General features: G+C 33.2%; 1 protein-coding gene across 1 annotated transcript; it reads right to left on the reverse strand.

Annotated features, from left to right (window-relative positions):
* Positions 1 to 19: 19 nt before the first annotated feature.
* On the reverse strand, positions 20 to 1,906 carry LOC134718405 (transcription initiation factor TFIID subunit 11-like). The gene is made up of 3 exons (XM_063580905.1): positions 1,225 to 1,906; positions 124 to 683; positions 20 to 89 (listed from the first exon to the last, which is right to left on the reverse strand). Exons 1-3 carry the CDS (start codon positions 1,567 to 1,569, stop codon positions 20 to 22), a joined length of 975 nt encoding a protein of 324 aa, XP_063436975.1. The 5' UTR covers positions 1,570 to 1,906.
* Between the last annotated feature and the right edge of the window lie 14,869 nt (positions 1,907 to 16,775).

Raw genomic sequence — 16,775 nt, forward strand, 5'->3', positions numbered from 1 at the left:
CATACAGAAGATGTAGATATCATTGTCCCTCTACTGAATTCAATAATTGGAATGCATCGATTGTTACACTCTCTACATACTGATAGTAACTGAAATAGTGCTGTTTCAGAGACCATGTAATACTTTTCTTCAACTGGATCATTACATTCTTCCATTCTGTAATTGCTTGTTTCTTCCTCATCGTCAGATCCATACTCGTCGTCTCCATCTTCTTCCTCGGACTCGTTATAAATATAATCCGGATCATTATCATATGCATCTACATCATCTTCATCATCATCAATCTCATCATTGTCATCCTTGTTTTGTTCGGTCGCTGCCGGTGCAAGGCTACTGCTTGTAATTTTTCCGATTATCGTTCTTGTCTTCGATGTGGCGACTTTACTTGCTGAATCAATATCTGAAGGGTTACACTGAATGCCTTTAGACTTTCTCTTGGGTTTTAATGTTTGGTTTCTTCTAGTTGAAGTTCTCTGCGGAATGGGATCTGTTTGATTTTTCTGTATTTTCATGTTTGTGTAATCGGTGTTAAAAGATTTTGACACAAATGTTTTTGGTATATCTACCGGAATTTCTACCTCTTCCTGAATCTCCATACTGTCAGGTGCGGGTGGCGATTCAGTTTCAGTGTCAATGGAGTCAACGGACTTATCTAATGATTCATTAAAGGCCTCTTGAAGAACCTATAGTGAAATTAAATTTTTATTTTAAAAATTGCTTTCATAAATAAATCATACATGAATGTATAAAAAAAAATATATATCCCGTAAATTCACCTTTTTGGTCGTTGTATTCGGGAAAGGACCGGGTCGTAGATTTCCTGTGGAATTGAATAATTGATATGTTTTTGTTTTCTTTAGTTAGACTCACGAAACCTTTACTCCTTTATTTTATTTTATAATAGATTTAGAATGTCAATATACGGACTTCTTCTACAAGCGACTGATTTCATAAAAAAAAAGTTTACGAGAAAAATATAAATCCCAGAAGTCCTGAACATTTTAGTATGACTTTGATAGTGTTTTATTGGATCGTAATATAATGTAAATGGATGAATATACCTTTTCATGTAAATAAAATAAATGCTTTGACAATTTTTACTTGAACCAAAACGGGAAGAAAGATATACAAATATAATAAATAATAATAATTAAAACCATACAGATAACCATGAACATATTTTTCACAAAAGTTTCGATGGATAATAAAGAGAATCAATTGTACCTGACGTTTCTGTCTTTTTTCGAAGGCCGACCTAGGCTTTTTAGGAGAAGATGGTCCTTTTTCTGCATCTACAACTACAGGAATGTCGGGCATGGCGTCATCTTTTAGAGCTGCCTTTGCACCCGGATATCCCAATTCTGAAAGTCTTTCAGGGTGCCTGCTATACTGATTTAGGGTAAAATGTTTAGAACAAATTCTGCTGTGCTTAGACGGTGTAAAATCCTGTCGTTTACAATAGTGAACCCAAGCACGATTTCTCTGAGAATCTTTCGGAAAAGTAAACCAATATATATTTTTGTCACATTGAGAATTGCTATTGCAACCGTAAACCACACAATACGGCATATTTACACTTATATTTACGAAATAAAAAATAATTACTTCTTACTTTTAAATAATTCTACTACGTGAAGACTTGCTTTTACATAAAAATAAAACATGGATGTAATATGAGACATGAATGGAACCCTATACTCATGGCATTTCTGTATTATCTATATAGTATTACCACTGAGAATATACAGCTGGTAACACAAGTGATGTCATAGCCGTGAGCCTCGTTATCATGTCTGAAAATATGCATACAAGGGCGATCAAGGCCATCTGTGTATACATTACTGATTATCACATTCCCTGATAAGAAATACACATAACAACATGAAGATATCGATTTTATTAACTATAAAGGTTTTATTTTACACATGATTGTTTGAAGTGGCCGGTGTCCTTTAATAGAAGTAAAATTGATGTTTATCCACAACTGTGATTAGTCTATTATTAAGTACAGCATTGAATATTTTAGGAAGATTACTGATTAAAGATATACCTCTGTAATTATTGGGATCCGATTTGTCCCCCTTCTTATGAAGTGCAATTATATATGAGTCCTTCCATGATTTTGGGTATATACCTGTTTTTAGAATTAAATTAAATATTTTAACAATTGATTTAATTATTATTTGATTTGAGGTTTAATTATTTCATTTATAATTCTATCTGGTCCAGCAGACTTTTGAAGTTTTAGTCCTCTGATTACCTTATTTACTTCTGAACAAGATATTGGAGCATCTGTTTCAGCTTTGAAGTCTATATTATTTTCTAATAGCTTTAATTGTGATTCAATGTATATCATAAAAGCATTATTCATAGATGAAGGTTTACCTTGATCTTGAAAATGTTTTATTAAAACTTATTCATCTATTAATACCTCTGGTATTTCATCTTTTTCTGTTTTATTCTTAAGAGATTTTTAAAATTTTCCAATATTCCTTTGGATTTTGATTGATATATTCACTTAAACAATTATAAAGTTTTTGTTTATATTCATACTTTTTGTGTTTAACCATTTTCTTCAAGTTTTTTTTTTAACTCAAAAAACTTTTGCTTTAAACTATTATTATTTGGATTATTTCTTGTTTTGTTTCCTATTTTATTTATTTGACGCTTGGTTTCATATATAACATTGTCTGACCAAACTTGTTAAAATTTCCTTTTCTTCTTCCTCCTTTTAGTTTTTGGAGTTGCTTTACAAGAGAGGCTTGAAATATTATCTAAAATTTTTGTCAATTTTTCTGTAGCCTCATCAACACCAACCTGATTTTCTTCGTAATTAACCATTTCAAACTCTATTATCTAATTCTTTACATTTTCAGTCAATAAAGCATCAATAAGTTGAAGTTTAGAATTTTCTCTCCATTTATATGATTTAATGTGTACCTGCTACTACCAATTAGCGAGGTTGTCAATCTACAACACAAATAACTAGCTTCGAATCTAAATACTGAACAATAAACAAATGCAATTTTGATCCCTATGATGACAACTTCAAGCAATGCTATGAACTAACATACACGACATATCGCAAGTTGTTAACAAAAAGTTCTGAACTTACAATATAATGGAAGAGGTATCAAAGGAAGGCCACTTTGTTTCCTCAAGACCATAATTTTTATAATATTTTTTACATTATAGATTAAAATCTTGCTTGCATTGGTGGTCTAGTACCTATTCCTAAAAAATACAGCAGACAGTGATGATATAGTACAAAATACTATTCATATATAAATCCAGCAGACAGTGATGTACTGTAGTCCGCATGGCAAGGAACACCATAGAGCTGAGGAACGTTTTCTATGAGATGAAGATGAGAACGGGGAAGTTGGGTTCAACTTATGAACGGGTTCTTTAAGGAATTGGCAGTGGTGAATAATGTGGAGTACCCTGAAGGATTAATGAAACATGTAAATGAAATAATGGCAGAGGTGAAAATTTCACAGAACAAGAACTGTCTCTAGTGATATCATCTTTAGATAATGGTCACTAATTGCATATGTACACACATGTGATTCCTCTACCATATTTGGATTATTGACATAAATATGATCAATCAGTGTACTAATATCTTTTGTTACCCTTATGGATTCTTTGATCAGTCGTTGAAAATTATATGATTCTAAAATATTCAGCCCTTTTTTAGGAGGTTTGTTTGGTGCTTTAAAATTAAAATCATCCATAATTGTTATATCTGAATTCATGGTCATTGTCACTCTTTTTTCTTTTTCAAAATTATCAACCTAATCTATCAGTGACTATGGTGGCCTATACATAAAACATAATAAAAAAGTTGTTTTTGTAATCTGGTTTAATTTCAAACTACATTGTTTCTGTACCCCTCGTTTCTATGTTGTTTCTTTTCTTAAAAATTTAATAGTTTCATAAAAGTAAACAATCAGACCACCCCCACCTTGGGTAGTTTCTTTCAAATGCATAACCAGGTACTTGTAATTCATTATCAGGAGTGTGTTTTGTTAAAAATGTTTCACAGTCCTAATACATCAAGTTGGTTATCAGAAAACATAAGGTTATGTTTAATTTCTTCCTATTTACTTTCAAACCTATTAACATTATGAGAACAAATCCTAATACCTTTTGATTTACTAAAACCATAAGAATTAAAAATCTTTTCATTAGCTGTCAATGCATGGTTTTCTAAATTGATTATATAATATATACAAACACTAACTGTTAAAATAAACACAGAGGATGTTTTATGGTTTAGTTTACCACAGTTCTCACATTCATCATGTGTATTGATTATTCCTTTTATGTTATCGATTGTTTTGATGTATCTTGATGTTCCTCTTGAATTGAAATGAATACCATCATGAACATAGAAATTATTGTTTTGATTGAAGCTGTCACGCATAAACATGAAGGCAACAGTAGTATACCGCTGTTCAAAACTCATAAATCCATGGACAAAAAACTTGGCCAAGGTGTTGACATAATCTTTCTAAAGCTACATTTGCCCTGTAAACATCTACATCAATCCTGGGAGGGGGTCCTAAGACTATGCTGTTACAGTCAGAGTTACTACAACTACGAGCTGCTAGAAGCAAACTTTCAAATTCAATTTCAAAATCTTTCAAGGATTTTCCACCACTTATGTCGTTTCCACCAACTTGAAGATTGATATTCTTATAAGCTTTCAAATCCATATTCATAATTTCCTTTGTTATTCTATCAACGTGTGCCCCTCTGAATGTTCTTATGTTGATCTTTGATAGGTCAGAAGTTCTAATCACTTTAAGAATTGATGATCCAATGATTAAATTTTCTCTGGACTATGGTTGTTGCTAGTTTTTGGATTTGGACTTGAGTTTTCATGTTGGGATTTTGGCTCAAGGACAGGTTTGCATTGATCTTCTGTGAGTTTTAACTTGGAAAGTCTTGGAGCTGGAATAGGTCTTGTCTGGGTCGATGCATCACACGTGTTGACATATTGGGATGTTTGGCACTCAACAGAAACAGCTGATAACTCAGTTTGTATTGATTGCTCACTGCATTTGTTCACTTCTAGTTCAGATTCAAGACGCTTAATGATATTTATTAAGTCCTCTCTACTTTTGCCTTCATAGATAGAGTTGGTACATATATTAATTAATTTCAATTCAGTTATTGAGTCATTTTTTGGATTTAGGCTCTCCTCTTATTTGCATTTTCAAATATTTCTACATTTGATTCTATTGAGCTATTGAAAAATGATTGATAAAGTCTTGAATAAATTCAACTGGTGTTGATGATCAAGTAATTCACACTTAACAACAAAATTATCAATCCAAGTAAATCATTGCTACCTTGTACATTAATGGTACCAGTACTTACGTATAGTGTTACTGTCACTGAATTGAGTTTCATATATATTTCCTTATTGAAAGTGACTTCTTATGAAATTTAAATTATTATTCAAAATTTCTTGAACATCCTGTATCATATGTGATGAGACATGACTTGTTACAATATTCTTTTTGGGCAAAATTTGCAAAAAATCTGGTATATTCTCAGCTTATAAATTGAATAGTGTATTTCAATAAAAAAAATCATTGTTCTAAAATAACTTGGTGCAAAAGTGTATTGATTGCGAACGGACAGCTCTGCATAATACCTTAACATTTCTGTGAAAGTGTTAAAGTAAAAATATAATGGCCTTTCATGACATCAGAGTTATTTGGACAAGACTGGAGCAGGACCCCATACGGAAAATTTCTTGATCCACCTCTGCATCATGATAACAGACATTAAAATATAAATACACTAGCATAGATGAGTTATTTGAAATATACCTCGACAATCAGAGTCACATGATATCTTTCTGAGCCATACATGGCCTCACATTTCTGGCGGGAAACTTTCTCCGTTAGCTCCGACACAGCTATGTTAACGAGGTCATTTTTGTTAACGAGGTCATTTTTGGCAACCACACCAAGTTGGTAATCTTCCCAAAATACTAAGAAGAAAACACCGTCAAAGCTGCTTCTGATACTTTAGACGAGTTTGCCATTTTAAAACCTAATCTTTTGAAATGAAATCTATTGCGATTTAGTTTATCGTAGACAGTGTTGACTTTGGTGTGATGAAAATTTTCAAAGATAGCGCGCAGAAGTTCAAACAAGAACTTCAGTTTCCGCTACAGTTAGCACCGTTAAGTGTTTGCGTCTATATTACGTTGACGAGGAAAGTGTTTTGAAAAAAATCGGTGTGTTTATAAAACGCAGTTTACTAATATTATCACAGAATGAAACGATCAAACAAAGGTAAGATTATCCCCAGAGAGCCGCACGACCATTAATATTCATTATTGCAATAATCATGATAACTGTCAATCGCCACCATTTTCTTGTGTCAGGTGTGATAACTTCACTTTGAACAATCTTTTACAACTTTGAAAGGATTTGAGATTGATGAATGGGCACATTGATAGAATGGCTTTTTATTGAAGGTAAGGCATATGTGTTATGTGTGAACAAACAGTTGTAATGTGTTATAAGAATGTGATAGACAACGATACAAATGTTTCAACAAAGTTATTTTTGAAAACAAGCAGCTATAGATTCATTCATTTTTTAACATGAACATAATATATTTCCATTTTGGTAATTATTTGCGGTTGTATAAAAATCAACTATTTTTACAAATAGATATTTAATTACTGATATTCTACAAATTTTGCAAATTTAAACTGGATGTTCATAAGTGAATATCATTCCACTTTTGAATGGACTTCCAGATGCTTTTTCATCATGAGAATTAAAATACAATTTGTAAACAATAACTGAACTGTACAGTTCGGACCTTGGATTTGTAAGTGATATTTTTACCACAGTGACGTGTACATATATTTTAACTTAGCTAAGTATTACATACCAATTTCTTTTTAAATTCAGGGTTTTCTAATTCCCTGATAATCTCCAGCAACTCCTCTTCAGATTTTGCTGGAGATTGTATCACATCCTCAATAACAACATCATTGGGGCCTGATTTCGATGACAAGATTTGCCCCAACATCTCCTTCATTTCTGTTTGGTTTTCACTGATCTCTGCCAAATTTTCAAGGATTATCCTCTGAGTGGTTGAAAGGGAAACAATGTACCTTGAATAGGGAATTAGATACTGCTATTTCAGCAATTTTTGCAATAAATATGAGTGTTGTGTTCTTCAAAATATTGATCTTTTTAAAGTGAAAGAAGCAGTACTTTCCTCTAAATGGCAACTATTAATGCACAGAATAATTTATAAATTTACAGTAATATATATGAAAACACATTTTCCAAGCAATTATCTCCAATGGTGTCAAAATTCTTTTATTCAGTCTTTTTATGGCAGTTTTTTAATATATTTAAGCAACTAACGTGTATACTCTTGTTCCATGATTAACAAAAAAAGATTGAGGATGCAAAAAATACTTTAAAATGGTAATTTTATTAATTTTGGTATTGACTGGTCTCAAAAAATACTTTAAAATGGCAATTTTATTAATTTTGGTATTGACTGGTCTCAAAAAATACTTTAAAATGGTAATTTTATTAATTTTGGTATTGACTGGTCTCAAAAAATACTTTAAAATGGTAATTTTATTAATTTTGGTATTGACTGGTCTCAAAAAATACTTTAAAATGGTAATTTTATTAATTTTGGTATTGACTGGTCTCAAAAAATACTTTGAAGTGGTAATTTTATTAATTTTGGTATTGACTGGTCTCAAAAAATACTTAAAAATGGTAATTTCATTAATTTTGGTATTGACTGGTCTCCAAAAATACTTTGAAATGGTAATTTTATTAATTTTGGTATTGACTGGTCTAAATTTGACTATTTGTCTACTTGATTCAGCTTTATATGTATGTTATTTAATTAAACAGACAAAAAAAAATATCTAGTCTCACCTTTCCCATTTTGAGATTCTGAGAAATTGTAAGTGTCAAATAAATTCCCCCAATCCACTGTGAAGCTGAGTTAATGTTGCTGTTGATTTGTAACATCCAGCATTGCCAGAAAATAGATGGAACTTGTTTAAAGTTGGAAGCACTTTTACCAAATCAGTTACTACATCTACCATTATTTGAGAGGTAACGTCGGCATCTTGGGAAAGATATGAACGTGAGTGATACTATCAAATGTAACACCTTTCTTCATAAGTGACACACTAATATGCCAGTGCATACCAATCCACCTGACCTTCTCGATATTTCTGGGCAAGAATTTCATAGCCCAGTCAATTGTTATTAAGGCCTCATTTTCATTCATCTTATCAGTTAAATTACGCTTTGCATGCTCTTGATTACGGGCCCTGACAAGGTGTTTCTTTCATTCCTTGATGTCTTCTATAGCTTTTTCAACCTACAAATATTTCAAAAGATTAAATATGAACATCAATCTTCAATACACTTGTAGATTTTGAGCTAGGATACTTATTGCACACTTTAACAAGGAGTTACAGATCATGTTTAGCACTCTTTTATTGAATCTTTTCCTCTAAGACTTGTGTTTAAACAACCTTCCTTGGTATTTTCTTAGAAAATCCAGAAAGCCAATATTGATATTCTGTTGACCTGATAAACAAATTTATCCTTATGTCAGATTTGCTCTAAATGCTTTGGTTTTTGAGTTATAGGCCAAAAACGGCATTTGTACCCCTGTGTTTTAATTTAAGACATGGCGGCCATCTTGGTTGGTTGTCCAGGTCACCGGACACATTTTAAAACTAGATACATCAATGATGATTGTGGCCAAGTTTGGTTTTATTTGATCCAGTAGTTTTAGATTAGAAGGTAAACAGGAAGTTGTTGAGTGATGAATCTAAAATTGCATAACAAAGTATAAGTGACTTGTTTTTATAGATCCTGAATGTAGTTTCTGAGAATAATGTGACGAAAAAGTATTTATGGGACAGATTGGCTAACCTACTGATGGACTGACGGATGGACAGACAGAAGTAAAACTGTTTCAAAATGGGGTATAATAGAAATTAGTACAACAGGAATAATTATCCTTTCACAGTATAACATGTATTTGAAATTTAAATAATTATGATGATGTTGCTTTGCTTAAAAATTTCATAGAAAAAAATTTGTCTCCAAAATATGTTAATTCCAATGATACACATAATTAATGTTAATTAATGTTTGCCTCTTGCTCTTCTGTATACATAATTTCTACATTTACCATTACAATGATCTCCAGTCTGTTCAGATGAGGAGGATGAAGAAGGTTGTGACTAAACCTGTCTATCACTTAATACCATTACCAGACAATTGTCAGGTAGGGTTTCGAAATACATGATGTCTACTTCAGTCCCATCATCTTCCATTAGAAAATAGCCATTTGAAACCTTTTGCTGCCTTTAATAAAATAAAATAAACGATTACAGATTTATTATTGATGATACAGATATGTTACACTTAGTATTGATGATATTGATCAACACATAGACCAATTTGAGCAACACAGGCTCTAAGAGCCTCTAGTTTGATTATTGGTTCAAAATTACGATAATCATAGTCAAGAGTTCGTATATATCATACATGAAAAAAAAAATCATTTAGTAGTAAAAACCAATTTTAAGAAGACTTACAGAAGTCAAACAGACTACACACAGAAATATTATGAATATTTATGCGATGTACATATATTATCATTGGCGCCTTTGATTTTCCCGTATATCTTGTTCATTCGTTTATCCGGTACGCTTTCGTTATGTGTCCGTTTTATGCGGTACTCGTACGTTACATATCCGGTGTGTGTCCGTTATGCATCCGTTATATTCGGCAAATACATCAACGGACTCCCAACGGATAACAATGTTGTCAACGGACAACTTTTATTTGCATACGTTAGTCGTCCGTTCAAAAAGGGGGAGAAAATGTCCTAGAAAAATCTCCTGTTGATATTAAATTCAATTCAAAATACTCTTTAAAATTGCTTTTTTCTCTCTTTAACTGTGTATGACGGTTCGATTCCCTCCCTAGGCAAACATATGTAAATATTTCTTTGCTGGTGCACAGTGGGCAGATAGCCTAGTGGCCCCACACAGTCTAAAAACTTTCATTCTTTCTAACATATATTTCAATGGTATAATTTAAAAATCAAACTGTACATAAAATTTGTAATAAAAAAAATACAAAAGACTATGGATTTTTCCATTATAACAAAGGGAGATAATAAAAGTAAAACAAATATATACTAGTTCAGTGATAATGAACGCCATACTAATTTCCAAATTGTACACAAGAAACTAAAAATAAAATAATACAAGACTAACAAAGGCAAGAGGCTCCTGACTTGGGACAGGCGCAAAAATGCGGCGGGGTTAAACATGTTTGTGAGATCTCAACCCTCCCCCTACACCTGTAACCAATGTAGAAAAGTAAACACATAACAATACGCACATTAAAATTCGGTTCAAGAGAAGTCCGAGTCTGATGTCAGAAGATGTAACCAAAAAAAAAATAAACAAAATGACAACAATACATAAATAACAACAGACTACTAGCAGTTAACTGACATGCCAGCTCCAGACTTCAATTAAACTGACTGAAAGATTATGATTTCATCATATAAACATCAGGCACAATCCTTCCCGTTAGGGGTTTAGTATCATACCATCATAACATATATGAGAAGAACATAACCCGTGTCATGCTAACAACTGTTTTTAGAATAAATGTGTTTAGTTCCGACGCAAAGACCTTATCAGTGACTCAATATTAACACCAAAATATGCAATCTTTAATGACTTGACAACAGTATCGTAATTATATCCCTTCTTAATAAGTCTATTCAAAGGTTTTGTAAGTTTCTGAGGTGAATACTGACACCTTTGTGCTTTATAAAGTACATTTTACTTACTACTTTTTTTTATTCAATTGAATTTACACATTTCTTTTTGCTACAACAAATACAAAAATTAAGTAATCTTTAAACATACGAAATAAACAAACAATGGAGGATATAACATAATTGCAAGGTCATCTAATCAGTTGAACATTTTAGCTAATATGTGATAAAATTAAGAAAAATTAACTTGTGTAATTACGCAAAAGTGATCTTGGCAAGGTCAACTAAAGAACCAGAAACTTTAAAAAGGTGGAATGATCAACCACATAAAGAAAACAAAATCCTAGTCCATCTTCCAAATCACAGCCAAATCATGAATGTCAGAGCAAGATATGAAAATAACTATGCGTTTATGCATAGCTATCCAAAGATGCACATTCCACTCCAAGAATTTAAATCCCGGTACTAAGGTACTAAAGATATGTACAAAATACTCATAAGTAATAAGGTGACTCCAACAGGATAACTGAAGTGGAGTGAAATAATAGGTGAAGATCTCATTTGGAAACATATTCAAACTACCTTTTACAGTCACTGTCAATACTAAACTACAGTGGCTTCAGTACAGAATCAACCATAGAATTCTTGCCACAAATATTAAAATTTGTATGTAAAATCAAATTTATCGATAACCCTCTATGTACTTTTTGTAAATTAAAAGATGAAACCATTGAACATATTCTGTGGAATTGTGAGATTATCCAAATTTTTTTACAAGATGTAGATTATTGGTTCTTATCTGGTGGGGTAAGCCTGCCACTGAATAAGTTGAATTTTATTTTTGGAGATATAACAAAAGTTCGAAAAGGTGACCCATATAATTTGATTTTTCTATACATGAAACAATATATATACAACAGTAGATGTTTTTCAAAAGATATTTCAGTCGGTGCCATTTAAGAAAAGTTAAAATATATGTACAATTTAGAAAAAATAATGGCAGTCAAAAATAAGAGACAAAAACACTTTGATACCATTTGGAATGCATTTAAAGTATTATTTTTATAATTCAATTTGTCATTTGTTTATACAATCTATATTTATTGTCAAAACTAACATAAAATATTATTGTATCTAATAGCACAATTTATTATGTACTGAAAATCTTACGGGATATTTTTCATATTATTTTTTTTACAATTCTCAAGTGCAACACTGACAGTGGAACATGAACATTTAACTCTAGTTATATTTTTCTTCCGTATTTTCTTACTTCTTTTTTTTCCATATAAATAGAAAAAATGAATTTACAACAATGTTTATTGTCATAAATAAATATATATTTAAATTACTGTATGTATGTTTGATGTGTTGTATTTGTTGTAAATCTTGAAAATAATAAAAATAAAAAAAAAATAAAAAAATCCCGTATCCCAAAATTGCAAAACTACTTAAGTAATGTCAAGTACTGGAAAAATAATAATAAAACAGGAGAATAAAGCATATTTCTTGAAAAAGCACAATTTTATAAATTGGTGCAAGCTCTCTGAAGCAGAAGAAAAACACCATAACAAAAAATTGTGAAAAATGCACGTCCGAAATCTGTTATGCTTCACTGTACAAATATACGACACCTTCTACAATAGAAGTAAGCAAAATGTGTGAAGAACTCGCGATAAAGTATGTGAAAACGCAAAAGCCAAAAATGTAACAAAAGAATCAAAGATCTTGCACACTCTTGAACCATTCATAGAGCACAAACTCGACACGAACATAAAAGAAACAGCATGCAAATTTTATGACTTGACAAAAAAGTTGACATCAGATGAGAAACGAAAGAGAATCCACACTATTGTATTGTCTCCAAAAGTACAGAGAGAATAGCAAAATTTTTTAACAAAGAAAATGATGAAATAAACTTTTTAGCTTCAAATAAATCTTATAATGAATACGAAAGGGAAAGGCTCCACTCTTTTTTGAGTCTAAATCAAAGGCTAAGCGCTTTAAAGATGGGGCCTGATTTGGGGGGGGGGGGGGAGGTCTCATCACGATTCACGAGTTGATTTTTTTGTCAATCACGAGTCACAGAAAATAATTTCCATGATCACGGATCACGAAAATATAAAGAGTATCACCAATCAATCTCGATAATAGAGATTCAGAAGCTGGTTGTTTGTATTGTAGATTGGTGCAATTAAGCTAAAATCAAATACATTACTGGCTCATTACTTGTTTACATGTTGAATTCTCCCAGGTTCAAAATTAAATCGTTGAAAAACAGTCACATTCTAACTTCTTTTATTGTATAATAATGATATTTCATAGAAATGTTTTACTGGCGTAAATACCACGGAACCACATCTGTGTTTTATCTTGAGGCTAAACTAAGAGATTATAAAGTATATATATTTATTTTGTCATAAAAATTTACTGCTGAGCCTGATTGTTCTCCCACTCCTGCTGGTTGTCCCTTGAAGAAAACTAAGACATTCTGGGGTGTCAATAACATTGTCCGTTTTTAGTGATTGATTGTTGGTTGCTTAACGTCCACATCTGATTCTGAATCATATTTAGAAACTTGATCGTAGTTCGTGTTACCTTCTTCAGCTATTGAAGGGAAATGTGATTGTTTCGCTTGTGGTATGAACTTTTGGTTTCAAGTGCTCCATAGCACTCAGGGACGACAATGGCATGTCGTTTTCAGGAATAGGGTAATAAGAGGAGGGATGCGTAAAGTAGTAGGCAGCCCACATAACATTCCTTTTAATTCCCTCATACACCGTATTGCTTAAGTTTTTGTTTTAATCTCAGAAAGGGCCGTTTCCGAGCAGGACTCCCGCATACACCGTATTGCTTAAGTTTTTGTTTTAATCTCAGAAAGGGCCGTTTCCGAGCAGTAAAACGCTTGCCGAAGTGGGGCGTCCGTTTGGCTGTGAGGGATGTATCAAGTTCGCAGTCACGTCCGGTCAGAAGGGGGACGTTAAATCCGATGCCTCGTGTAAAGAGAGTGCCACGCTCTTTGCACGTTAAAAACCCTTGCAACAACTCTTCGAGGGGTCCGTAGGTGACCTGTTGCAAGGCAAAATTTCTGTCCCTATCCAATATACCCTCATTTTCCAGTGGTAGTCCAAATTTCCCCGACCATCATCCTAGATGGCCTCTGTTACAACAACCTACCTATTGTATTTATTGTTAGCTTGTTCTCGTCCTGAATATGCATGAAATATTTGCCACTGGACGTTAAGCAACTAACAATCAATCAATGAATATGTTTTTTCTTTCTTGCCTTTTTAGGTTTAACGGGTTGCATCATTTCATCATGAACTTCAGTAATTACTGATTTTTCGTTAGTCATGTGAATTTCCCTTAGAGTACGTCCTCTTTTTATGGCATCTTTTATCATTGTCGAACGTTCCACCAAAGGCATGTTCTGTGTTCAATGCATCATGTCTTAACAATTTCTCTTCAAAATTTTGACTGACGAATGATGGCTACTATCAAGGTCACCAAAATGGTGTTCACAAGGTAGATTAGTGACATGGACAAATTTAGTTCAATATCAGTATCAGCACTGTAGAATTTACCTCCAGGAAGAAAGTCAACTAGTTGTTAGTCAACACATTTAATCATATTGGCAGCATCGAGCTTAATCAATTTAACTGTCCCTTTGGTATCTTTCGTCCCTCTGTTAATGACAGTCCTGGTTTAGCATTAAAGCAGGATCTTCAGCACATTTTTCAAGGAAACTCTTAATTGCTATAACATGTGGATACAGTTCTAAATAGGCCACTTCACCATATGAGATAAGATTCCAATATGGTTCTGTAAGTTTTAAGTAAAACAGTCCAAAACATTGCAGCTTGGCTAACAAAACGACTGATTGGATATCTTCCTTAACCGATTTAAGTTTTAAGTTTTGGTTGTTTACAGTGTCCAAAACCACAAAAAAGGTCTTCTTTGGGCTTGAATACCTCAGCAGCAGTTTCAAAGAGTGCATTAAAACGATTATCTTTGTAGTTTCCAATTAGAGATTTTATGCCTTAACTTGAGCAGTGTGATTCCCATCGATCGCGTACACCATGATGGTCACCTACAGGTCCAAAAACATCAGCTGTTGTTCTCAATACACGTTCAATAACCAATTATTTCTTGCTCCAAAATTTGAAAACAGGAAGTGAATCTCTTCCAATAGGACCGTGAACTTCAACAAGTTGTGTTTCCAATTGTTTAAGTTCAGGTTTAGTTCGTCTCGCCATTCATTTACTAATGTGTTTGCAAGTTTTTCATTGCTAGCTCTATCACTCATTGAGTAAGCAAGTTTTTCCAGTGAACGAGCAACATAATCAGCAGCATTTTCTCTTACGTGTTGAGGGAAAATAGATTTATTTGCGACATTTAAACCAGATAACTCCGACAAATGACCCTGTGTAACCTTGGTTATAGTTGCTGCAGTTTCGTGTGCGATTCTGTTAAACCCTAAACTCATTACGCTACCAGAATCTAATGTTATTGTTGTATCAACAATTTTTATTTTACGGCGTGTTGTACCGTCACGATTTAGACCCTAGTTTTCAGATTGGTCTAGTTTTTCAGATATAAATGTTTTGGCAATAAAGTGCCCTTCGTCAACAATTGACTGCACTGTGTTGAACTAGGCAACTGAGATGTATCTTAACCAATGTCAAATAAATGTTTGCATACTGTTTGAATAACAGGGGAGACCTTTTCAACAGCAACTTCCAATTCAGATAACTCCATCACGCACAGTCAGTGAAGCTGCCATCCTTATTTCTAGTGACAAGAGTGAAGTTTGCCGTTTCTTTCAAAATGCATATATCTGATAATAAATTTTCAATTTGATGGTCTTTTTCTTTCAAAACAATTTTTAACGATTCAATTTCACCTTCCACTTCTTTAGATTTTACTTTCATTCTATCCAAACGATGTAATTGTTGTTTCAATTTGATGATGCTGTTTTGGGTCTTAACCAATACTCGGGGATACCAGTAATCGTGATATGCAACAGCCACATGATCATTCACAGTGAAATTTTCAATATTAGGTAATGGCAATTTATTGTCGTAGTCCTCCTCGTCTTTTAGTTCTAAATTCTCGTTCTGTTTTTTCTTTTTTTTTTCATCCCCAAGGGTGACTCGGGTATAGAAATATGGTCACTTGGTCTTCTCCTGACTGGCAGTAAAACGCTTGCCGAAGTGGGGCGTCCGTTTGGCTGTGCGGGATGTATCAAGTTCGCAGTCACGTCCGGTCAGAAGGGGGACGTTAAATCCGATGCCACGCTCTTTGCGCGTTAAGAAGCCTTGCAACAACTCTTTGAGGGGTCCGTAGGTAGCCTGTTGCAAGGCAAAATTTCTGTCCCTATCCAATATACCCTCACTTTCTAGTGGTAGTCCAAATTTCCCCGACCATCATCCTAGATGGCCTCTATTACAACAACCTACCCATTGTATTTTTTGTTAGCTTGTTCTCGTCCTGAATATGCATGAAATATTTGCCACTGGACGTTAAGGAACCAATAATCAATCAATGAATATGTTTTTTTTTCTTTCTTGCCTTTATAGTTTTAACGGGTTGCATCATTTCATCATGAACTTCAGTAATTACTGATTTTTCGTAGTCATGTGAATTTCCCTTAGAGTACGTCCTCCTTTTATGGCATCTTTTATCATTGTCGAACGTTCCACCACAGGCATGTTCTGTGTCCAATGCATCATGTCTTAACAATTTCTCTTCAGAAGTTTGACTGACGAATGATGGTGCATTGATGCACTAGGACGCCTTCTTTGGCTACTATCAAGGTCACCCAAATGGTGTTCAAAAGCTAGATTAGTAATATACTGTATTATTGTTTGATCACTTTAGGTGATTGAAACCACTTAAGCTGGAGCATTTATGCAAACACATGGGCCATTCTTTCAACG

Source organism: Mytilus trossulus, chromosome 5 (assembly GCF_036588685.1).
Source record: "Mytilus trossulus isolate FHL-02 chromosome 5, PNRI_Mtr1.1.1.hap1, whole genome shotgun sequence".
NCBI lineage: Eukaryota > Metazoa > Mollusca > Bivalvia > Mytilida > Mytilidae > Mytilus > Mytilus trossulus.

Coding starts and splice junctions, on each gene's coding strand:
- LOC134718405 (XM_063580905.1), bottom strand. CDS start 1,569: ATGCCGTATTGTGTGGTTTACGGTTGCAATAGCAATTCTCAATGTGAC. Junction 684..1,224: donor AAAAAAGACAGAAACGTCAG/GTACAATTGATT, acceptor ATTTCACTATAG/GTTCTTCAAGAGGCCTTTAA. Junction 90..123: donor AATGATCCAGTTGAAGAAAA/GTATTACATGGT, acceptor GCACTATTTCAG/TTACTATCAGTATGTAGAGA.